The sequence below is a fragment of the Jatropha curcas genome, chromosome 9 (genome assembly GCF_041381405.1).
Source record: "Jatropha curcas cultivar XTBG-Jc1 chromosome 9, XTBG_Jcur_1.0, whole genome shotgun sequence".
NCBI classification, from domain to species: Eukaryota; Viridiplantae; Streptophyta; class Magnoliopsida; order Malpighiales; family Euphorbiaceae; genus Jatropha; species Jatropha curcas.
In genome coordinates, this window is record NC_143159.1 from 6,833,376 (window position 1) to 6,843,411 (window position 10,036).

The following is a 10,036-nucleotide window of genomic DNA, read 5'->3' on the forward strand; positions in this document are numbered from 1 at the left end:
AAATATATTGACTGAATGTATTTATTTTAATGTTCGTATTATGTTTCACTGGAAAAATTTTATGAATTCGTCACTTGTTCTGACCCGACTTCAAAATTTTAATCATATTATTGATTTGTTATTGAAATATTCAAAATTTTAATCATATTATTGATCTATTATTGAAATACTATATTAGAGACTTTAAAACTTTTCACAATAAGTTTCGGCCATATGCAATTCTACTTTCTGTCGTATCATATTAGTCATGAAATAATAATTATGTCTATCGTCATTTTACAATAACATTTGAGAAAAGCATCAAACATCATTTAACAACCATGTCATTCTTTATATTACAATCATAATTTATTTTAAATGATATACATAATTTTTAACGATCCATTATAATATTGGATTCATTATAATACTGAAAATAACAATGAATTATAAAGAACTGAAGCTTTAACAAAAGAAGAAATATATTAGACTTTTCAACGACTACTTCATCTTGAATTCGAAAAAATAAGAGATAGAGGATAAGCGTCAAACTCAACGATGATACTAAATAATACATATTTGATATCGGAATAGTTTTGCAATAAAAATGCTCATGTAAATATCAACCACAAGCATTAACAAGTGGTCAAACATTGGATGGACTTAGTTAATAAGAACTACAAACCTAATTTTCAATAATCATAATTATCCAGCAAATAATAGCACATTTAAGGCTCAGAAATAGTAAGGGTAACAATAGGATTGTATTTTTTGAAAATATTTTTACCCAAATAATAGTATTATGACAAATGAAAATGAGTGGAAACGGACTAACGGTTGCCTACTCGAGCGAGAAAAGCAGGGAATTAGGCTGCTTAAAATCCCAGCCTCCAAGGATCAATTACTGTGTTAACTGAAACCCTTCACTACTAATGAAGAGACAACGACCTCAAGTACCTCTCTCCACCACCGCCAAATCGCCGCTGCTACCTCCTCCTACTCCACCACAAACGCTACTCAAATCCCGCACCACCACGACCACCACCATCCAAATCTCCTCAAAGAAATCCAAACGAACCATCCTCAAACCTACCACCACCGCTGCCGTCGGAAAAACAACGATAAGCTCCACAAATTGGGCCCCGCTTGGCCTTATCCAAGCGGAACTCTTTCTCCCGCTCACATTCCCGACTGGCCAAACCTTCCGATGGAAACAAACTGGTCCTTTTCAGTATACCGGCACTCTTGGCCCCCACTTGATATCCCTCAAGAACCATCACGAGAACGGAAACGTTTATTACCACATTCACCGATCTCCTTCCGAGTCCGCAGCGAAATCAGCTCTCCTCGATTTCCTCAACATAGATATTTCGCTGACCGATATGTGGGCGGAGTTCTCTGTCTCTGATTCGCGGTTCAGCGAACTGGCGCGACATTTGCAGGGGGCTAGGGTTTTGAGGCAGGATCCACTCGAGTGCTTGATTCAATTTTTGTGTTCTTCGAATAATAATATCGCTAGGATTACTAAAATGGTGGATTTTATATCTTCATTAGGAGAGCATTTGGGGAATGTGGAGGGTTTTGACTTTCACGAGTTCCCATCTTTGGAGCGATTAGCTATGATTACTGAGCAGCAGCTTAGAGAAGCTGGGTTTGGTTACAGGTACTTCGTTACGGCTTGTTTTATTATTGTCTTTTTGTTTAAGTTCTATGTTTGTGGAACTTAGTTCAGTTAGCTAACTAATTTCATACTGGACAACGATATTGATTCAATGGGAAATTTTGTCATGGACTTGAGTTTCTATGCCAATATATTTTCTGTATCAGTTTCTTTTCTAAATTAATGGACTCTGAGATTTGATTTTTGGTTTATGTTGTATGTGAGCAGAGCAAAATATATAACTGGCACTGTAGATGCTCTGCAGTCAAAACCTGGTGGAGGTGCGGAATGGCTTTCATCTCTTCGTAAATCGGATCTCCAAGTGGTGGTTGATGCTCTTTGTACTTTACCTGGAGTTGGTCCCAAAGTGGCATCGTGCATAGCTCTTTTCTCTCTTGATCAGCATCATGCCATTCCTGTTGATACGCACGTGTGGCAGGTATTTTTCAATGAGTCTGAACTTGATAGCTGTAAGGACCTTATTTTACATCCACATTTTGCCAATTTGGGATTTGAAGAGATCCGTACTGTGCACTTTTTTTAGTAGTTTGATCAGAATCCTAGCCCAGATGTAGGCTGTAGAGTAAAATTTTTATGCAGTAGAAGTTGTGTTGGTCTATACTTCGGACTGGTTGTGCTTTTTTTACTCTGGGATAAGAGTGGTGAATTAAGATGTTGGGTTTTCCTACCTGGATGGAGCAATTCCTTGGTTATCTATGGACTTGGAATCCATAAAGCATAATACTCATAGAAGATAGAAGAAGATGCAAGTAGATGGAACATATGAAAGTGCATTCAGAAGTGTATGTTTAGGGCTTCATTACAATGTTATTATCATGATTATGCTCTGTAGCAATAGCGCTGATCAGTGGCCTCATACCTGCATTAAGTCTTAGCTCAAAAGACTATTTCAGAACAAAATCATAGTTAATACCTTGGTGCCAAAGATGATGCCTGATTGGATTCAATCGCACTGCTTACTGTGATGCAATAAGAATTTTTTCCTGTTGTTCTTTAGTTTTGGGGATTAGTAATGACAGGCAACCTCACCTTTGATAATTTGATGTTATATTATACTGTCTGAAACTCTGAGAAATTGTGCAGCACACATTTTTCTTCTTGCATTGGCCTGTGAATAACAGTGCATCATAATATTTTATATTATGTGTTGAGGGATGAAGTTTTGATATCAAAATGTTCCTTTCGGAGTTGTGTAGATCGCTACAAGATACCTCCTGCCTGAGCTTGCAGCTGTCCGCCTGACACCCAAGTTATGCAGCCGAGTGGCAGATGCATTTGTAAGCAAATATGGGAAATATGCAGGATGGGCACAAACTCTTCTTTTTATTGCTGAGTTGCCCTCACAAAAAACTCTTTTACCTTCCCATTTTTGGACTATCAATGAGAAGAAATCTGCTACTAAGAAAGGTTGTTAAGTGGACAGTGGTAATTGAAGCTATAAGTTACATGATTGAGTTTAAGACTATTGTTGATACTAAGCACTCTATGTGATTCATTTTTTTTTTTTTTTTTTTTTGAAGAACAGAGCCGTAGCTCTCAAGATCTCCAAGCAAGCGAAGATTCTGGAAAGTAATCTGTGGTGGCACTTGCACTACTTGTTGGAGCCTTGGAGGGCGATATCTGAACCACACATAATTTCAGGTTGGTTCTGTAAACCGGCATATTTAGAAGGATAGCTCTCCCCCTTATCATATTCTTGGCTTTTCAGTTTGTATCTTTATTTTCTCTTGTAAATTGAAGTCAAACTCTGTGATTAAATGATTACAAAGTTATACAGAATCCATTGAAATACTAAAAAAGAAAATCTTATTCTTGTATTCCTTTGTTTTCTTGACAACTAAAATGTGCAAAACAAGTGAAAAGGCTGTGTACAGGAAATGAAGAGTTTGAGATTATAACTGAAAGCTATCTAATTGGTGTTAACACCCTAAAAATGATTTGCTATCCATCTACATATAACATTCAAAAATTGAATAATGAATTCCTTAATCTAGAACTCGTGTCTGTCATGTGCATTCGGCAGCAACTAGCAGTGCTTTAGGGATTCCTGGACATGGGTCACCGCCAAAAAATTGATTTGATCGGACGATTGAACACTTCTGCTTCCCTATACATGCCTGTGAAATTATATTTCAATTAAAACTATTTAAACTTGTATTGATGAAAGATGCATGATGTATTTTATTATTCACATTGATAAATAATGCATGGAATCGAGATCTATCTTACAAGGTCTCAGGTGGGAAAGAAGAATTCAAACATCAGAAAATTTTTTGGTGTTTTTACTATAACAGGTGACGTAGAACCTTAAGTTCACACACGCTAAACACTTCAATTATCTCAATTTGAATATAAACTTTGAGAACTACTACTTTTATGTTCCTAGTTTTCAACTCTATGAAATGTTCTCCATTTTTAAAGTTATTTTCTGTATTTTTTCCAAGCCAAAAAAAAAAAATCTTGTACATGATATGTACATTGAACTTGAATTGCAAGTGGCTTTCATGATTTGAATTTGTGATCTGACAAATGCAAAAATTGAGATGAAAATAGACTCCATTTTCCCTTGAAAGTAAATGCCCCTTAACTGTACAACTGAAATTCCTTTTTCCTAGTCTTCTTTAATGCTCTTGCCAACAAAATGAAGCATTTAAGTATTGATATTCAAGTTTTGAATTTTATATTTTGGAAAGTAAGGCTCACCTTTTCTGCAACGGCTTTAGAATTTGATGAGTGGCAGTTTCCAATGGCATAACTTTCACAGTTACCCACAGGAGTTCCAAAGCTTGCAAATTGGATACTGGAAATTTTCATGTTTCGAGGGCAACTAAGATGAACTGCTGAGAAATGTGATTCAGAGACATGCCTGCATACTCTTGTGATTGAAATAGTATCTACTGTAATATCAGGGGGGTACCCCTGTTCTTCCTCTAGCAGAACTAATAGATTGCCAGTTGGTTTGAGGAAAGATCGAGGTATATGATACCTAGAACAGTAGATCAGGCATTAGTAAAGGACAGTGTTGAATGCTAAAGATTTATCTCAGGCAAAAAAAGTATTGAGAGAAAAGATGGAAGCCACTACCAGTAACCAAATGCACATTAAATTTTTCTTTTTTTAAAAAATTGAGTTTCTCTGAGTATTTGAAAAGAAATATTCCTTTTTAAACACACATAGTGAAGTGCATAATAATTATATGTTTATTTGAAAATCATTAGGAGAATACAAAATTGGCTTGTGAAAAAGGAAATATCATATGGTGTGACCTTAACAAATATTTGCATGATATTAAGTCAAATACCATGTTTGGGAAGGACGTCCTTTGTAAGTATGGAATGATACCCAATACCGGCCAATGCTTTGGCCATTAACCCAAGCTTCACCCTTTCCCATTGAATGAAGGTTCAGTGCAACTGGGTCATTCCCTGCAGGCGCATCAAAAAGAGTCTGCCAAATACAAAATGAGAGATATTTCAAATAGTAAATTTACTAAGAAACACTCATATCAGGTGCTATGTGTTGGTATACTACACTTTGTATTCTATTTTCATGTTTAAACCGAATAATAGTAATTATATATTTAATTCTTTGAATCAGAATTATTCAGAATAAAAAAGGAAGGAATTAGCAATCAAATGTTCATACCTTATACCATGTCAGTGGTCGTTGAGAAGAACCTTTAAATTTGTTCCATTGGACGTTACTGGATCCTTTTTCTGTGTAAATTTGTAACTCCTCTCCCACCAATCCAACCTTTATGAGATGTTTTTGTAGAATCAGGACAATCTCATTAAATTTTGTAATCTATTAAATGTAGAAGGAAAGAAATAACAGCCTTCATTTCAGGCAAAAATATATGCCATTGGCATAGAATATTGTCAAAGATTGCTAGTATGAAGAAAATGAGCGCAAAAAATTAGCTAGGTTTTATCCTTCTGCAGGAAGCAGAATTGACATTGTATTAGTAGAAGGAAAGAACCTGATATCCCCATTCATATCTAGTGAAATCCTTGTTTTGAAGGCTTACTCTACGTAATCCAGCAATCTTACGCTCAAGATATGCTCCTGCATTCTGTGGAACAAATAATTGTGTTAAATGGAAATCATGTGCCGATCAGAATATTCTTTTTTTGGTTCATTCTAGGGATGAAGGAGAGAGAAAGTACCGGTAATCCAACTGTTGCACTGAGTAAGGCAACATCGTTTTCCCCTTCTTTCAGATAAATTGAATTCTCCAAAGTGAAAATTGGATTCGAATGATTTCCATGCGCGGACCCTAAACAACACGATTGCTTAATAACATCATAATTAATCAATATAAGTATTAGAAAATTTTGGACAGCATAAATGGTATCAAACACTGAAATTATCTGTCAAAAGTTTATGGAACATCCTGAGATTTGACTCTTTAAACAGCATTTATCAGACCAAATTACTGAATAACAGGCAACACTTTGTGAAAAATACCTTGCTTTTGTTGGACAGAATTTTACAAGGTTGTAGTTTCATCATGCCTCTAATGTTAGTTAATGTCAGTTGCCTGTTATTCATGGGAAAGCCACATTAGAAACCTTTCGGCAAACAAGGACTCAAGTGCTCACAAATAACTATATTGTGCTCCTTACGCACTGTTGGTTGGCCATTCCTTTTCCATATCTTATTCTGTGTCAGCTGTCAGGGATCAAAATTCTATTGATGTACGCTATTTCTGGTTAGTGGTTTCCATGTACCAGTTATTCTGTGTGCAATCAGTAACACAGGTAAAATGTTCATTACTGCAATGCTTGTGATCGCTCGTTAGCATCTTTAAAGACAGAATATCTGTGACTCTAATTTAAAATCATGGTCTATTTTCTTCATCTCAAAAATCTTATATATAGAGAGAACTTTACCAGCATATACTCCATTAATGTATGCATGTAGAACATGTCCATGTGAGAAAGCTTGTATCACAGCTTGAGCATTGGGAAAATCATTTTTAAACCTGCATTTTTACAGTATATTGTCTTTAGTAGATGATGTAGTTCAGAATATCTCAATCAAATTTGACCCTTTTAATATTATAACTCCAGCAAGTTGGTTTACCTGAAAGTGTACCAAAGGTAGTCAGATTGATCTTTCGTGATGCTCATGTGATCTAACAAAGATGTTTCTCTTAAAGAAGTCTTGTCAAATGCAGGAATAGTTTCTTCATATTCTTCCCACGTTTCTGTTGGATTGAACCGTCGGCTCTTTATCATAGACCTTGTATTGTATTGTGTGTTTACCTATCCACGGAGCAACTGAGTTAAGCAAATAAACATACTATAATATGGAAAACCATGTAAAAGTAAAAAATATTCAATAAAAAAAATAATGTCCCAGTATCAGTATGTGCATGTAGGCCTTACCTTTGCCGTATTAAAGGTTACAGTCTTGCAGTTTGGTAGAATGCTGATTGACTTTCTGGGGATCTGATACGAAATATTTTGAAAGAGGACTTGGGCATCTCTTCTGCTACTATTGTTTACTAGAAAGGCAACACATGCTCCTGAATTTTCCTTGAAAACATAGGCCTGGATAGATGAAAGAAGTCCAATATTCATTATGCTTATGTGTTATCCAAAAGGAAACAAAATTTCTCTTAGTTATCCTAGGACAGAACTATTCTCGAGTTCTTTCGTTTTCTTACTTGTTGTAGTTTACCCAAATGAACAGTATAATTTGCTCCATGAAGTAGTGTGTCTGAGCATGACTTTATTGTGGCATGCAATTTCTTAAGATGACCCCACTTTGGTTGGCTGATTTGACCTGAACTCACCAATTAAATGAGCATACATTGTGACTTTATGAATTAATGTACACAACTTAATTTGGGAAAACATACCATATTCATCAAGGGGGCTTTGGTCATAATAGCTTGTTATCATAAATGCTGAAGCTGTTCTTCCAAAATTGGTTCCTCCATGATACTATTAGTAGAGAAAATAGTCAGAAAAAATATTGTTAAAGAGAATAAAATAATTGCAACCATGATTATGATAAATCGGAGATGTGGCTAAATGATACTAAACATTTGAATTGTGAAACTAAAATTCTAAGAAGTCATCGAATGCACTATATGTTACTTAGACAATCACAGATGTGGCTATCATACCATGTAATAATTTATGTAGCTTCCTTTTTTCGCAATGAATAAAGCAGCATGAAATGCTATGTCTTCAGCTGATCTCATGTAAGTCTCTCCACCGTATGTTTGATAGCTTCAGAAAATATGAAGGCAATAGTTGGTTTCAATATACAATTTCTTGGTTTACCATTTCATTTACAAGATTGGCTTGCAATTATATTGATGCTACATCTTCCTTTTCCTTTTATTCGTAAAAAAATTTATTGCTAATCTGTTTGAGTTAGTTATTTGTAAGCTCTCTGATTTCAGAAAAGCAATAACGTGTTTCTTTAAAACATACAAACTTGTCCAGTTCTCAGTCCACATTGCTGGCTTATTTGGCGAGTTGGGACCTTTAAATGTTTCTCCACATCGCATTCCGTTGCATGTATTAATCTGCAGATTGAAAGAGTTAAACTTGTTACTTTAAAATCATTTCTAATGAACAAGGAGAAAAGGGCTGTTGTTCACATGCATTTCAATGAAATTCCTTCTATAATTCACAATATATTTTATGAGATATGCATGCACATAAATATAAGGAAGAATATCTTGATTTTTCACTTGCAGGGAATTGAAAAAGACAATTTGAAATCCCATGAAAGCTTTTCCAAGGGAACTAACCACTGGGTCAGGTGCATCATCTTGCTTACACATCATCCAGGGGACACCAGTTTGAAGTCTCACTGCCATGGATGCAGCCCAATTAACATATCTTGGTCCATTCTCATGAAAGGCTGCTTCGACATTTTGGTACTCATTCTCAATCTGTATGCAATGCATATTACTTTTAGATCATAATACTTGCGGATAAATCATACTATTGCAATTATTTATCATTGTCCAAACCTGTGATATTATGATAGGCCCTCCTTGCGAGGCATATAATCTATGATACTTCATTATGTTTACTATTTTAGTTACAAAACGTTGCATGTGATGCTGCCATTTCCAAAATGAAACTAAGGTTAGGGATAGCTTTGACCATGAAATATTGAAATATAAATTATTTTTGTTGTAATTTTTGTTTGATACCTTGAAAGGATCATTATCAGATCGGAAGACAATTCCTGGAATGTCATGCAACCAATAAGGGAGTCCGCTGCACCATCAAAATTATTCTATTATGCTTCTGTACTGTCTCGTTTTACAGTGGACTCAGACTTAAAGTGACAATAAGAGTGGTCTCCCACTGTTTCTTACCCATAAGTCCATTCAGCTTCGATATAGGGACCAATTCTAAGGGCAACATAGAGCCCCTGGGCCTGTATTTCCTTTATGAACTTTACTATATCTTTTCTTCCACTAAAATCATACTGCAACCATTATATATGACAAAAGTTACAGAAAGAACAAAAGGAAAAGGAGAATGACTAAAAGACAGACACTCACCTGTCCTCTATGCGGTTCATGGAGGTTCCAAAATACATATGTCTGTATAACATCTATTCCTCCGTTCTTCGCTTTAGATATCAAAGATGGCCACATCTGCAAAATACTTTCTCCACCAAATTATCGCATGCAAAATACTTTCATTCTTCATTGTTGAAATCAGGAGGAAATTGAAAATAAAATTCCAACTTTCACGAATAAAAAGAAAAACAGAAGAAGGAAACTACTAATACGCACCTCAGGAGTACTGCGAGGATAATGAATAGAACCAGAGAAGAGAATTCGATGGTGGCCATCGATGATCAGAGATCTTCCGTCGTAGGTTACATTGTTTATTCCATGTCCTTGCAAGCTAAGAATTGCCATTAACAGTAACCAAATGAGAGCACAATGTGTTGTTTGGAACTCCATAACTAATTAACTGAGCTCAGATAGTTTAGTGTTTTCGAGTGATGAAATAATGACAACTATTATATCAGAAATGTCTTTTAAAACTGAAAATATATATATATGAAGATCAGCCAAACAAGAAAAACCGGAAAATATGGAACAGAGGATCTTCCGCTCTTTGTAGTCTTATGGGCAACGGATTCTCTCTTAAATTCTCTAAAATCTAGCTCTCCAGATTGCGAATGTATCCAAAAAAAAAAAAAAAAAAGTTAGACCAAATTTATGGACCCACCTGTAATAAATTAAATCATTTAAATTAATTAATATTTGATTGAAATAATGATATTTCTGATTATTAACTAGAAAATAAAATAATGTAATGAAATTAATTTTTTTTAAAAATTATATTTCGATTGGTTTTGATTCTTAGATAGATTCTTAGATGA

General features: G+C 35.1%; 2 protein-coding genes across 6 annotated transcripts; one reads left to right on the forward strand and one right to left on the reverse strand.

The window, feature by feature from the left end:
* Positions 1–813: 813 nt before the first annotated feature.
* On the forward strand, positions 814–3,477 carry OGG1 (8-oxoguanine-DNA glycosylase 1). 5 transcript variants are annotated; one of them, XM_012222895.4, is made up of 4 exons: positions 817–1,642; positions 1,868–2,078; positions 2,857–3,085; positions 3,181–3,477. In XM_012222895.4, exons 1-3 carry the CDS (start codon positions 912–914, stop codon positions 3,073–3,075), a joined length of 1,161 nt encoding a protein of 386 aa, XP_012078285.1. In that variant the 5' UTR covers positions 817–911; the 3' UTR covers positions 3,076–3,085; positions 3,181–3,477. The 5 variants fall into 5 exon arrangements, with proteins under 5 accessions (XP_012078286.1, XP_012078285.1, XP_012078284.1 ...); XM_012222894.4 differs by having other exon boundaries at positions 3,186–3,477; XM_012222893.4 differs by having other exon boundaries at positions 2,857–3,067.
* A 2-nt stretch (positions 3,478–3,479) lies between these two features.
* Positions 3,480–9,679, reverse strand: BGAL16 (beta-galactosidase 16). Its single transcript, XM_012222900.4, has 19 exons — positions 9,438–9,679; positions 9,201–9,296; positions 9,012–9,124; positions 8,844–8,910; positions 8,658–8,750; positions 8,433–8,576; positions 8,110–8,204; positions 7,797–7,902; positions 7,527–7,611; positions 7,332–7,450; positions 7,051–7,215; positions 6,746–6,927; positions 6,553–6,644; positions 5,827–5,936; positions 5,640–5,732; positions 5,306–5,413; positions 4,962–5,107; positions 4,364–4,646; positions 3,480–3,777 (listed from the first exon to the last, which is right to left on the reverse strand). The coding sequence occupies exons 1-19, from the start codon at positions 9,609–9,611 to the stop codon at positions 3,667–3,669; spliced, it is 2,382 nt and encodes a 793-aa protein (XP_012078290.2). The 5' UTR covers positions 9,612–9,679; the 3' UTR covers positions 3,480–3,666.
* Between the last annotated feature and the right edge of the window lie 357 nt (positions 9,680–10,036).

Bases quoted from the DNA above. Each gene is read 5' to 3' on its own strand.
- BGAL16 (XM_012222900.4), bottom strand. From the start codon at position 9,611: ATGGAGTTCCAAACAACACATTGTGCTCTCATTTGGTTACTGTTAATG. The intron at 5,108-5,305 runs GTATGAACATTT...TGTATTTGGCAG, and splicing joins GACCACTGACATGGTATAAG to ACTCTTTTTGATGCGCCTGC. The intron at 3,778-4,363 runs GTGAGCCTTACT...ATAATTTCACAG, and splicing joins CTAAAGCCGTTGCAGAAAAG to GCATGTATAGGGAAGCAGAA.
- OGG1 (XM_012222893.4), top strand. From the start codon at position 912: ATGAAGAGACAACGACCTCAAGTACCTCTCTCCACCACCGCCAAATCG. The intron at 1,643-1,867 runs GTACTTCGTTAC...GTATGTGAGCAG, and splicing joins GAAGCTGGGTTTGGTTACAG to AGCAAAATATATAACTGGCA. The intron at 3,068-3,180 runs GTTGTTAAGTGG...TTTTTTTTGAAG, and splicing joins GAAATCTGCTACTAAGAAAG to AACAGAGCCGTAGCTCTCAA.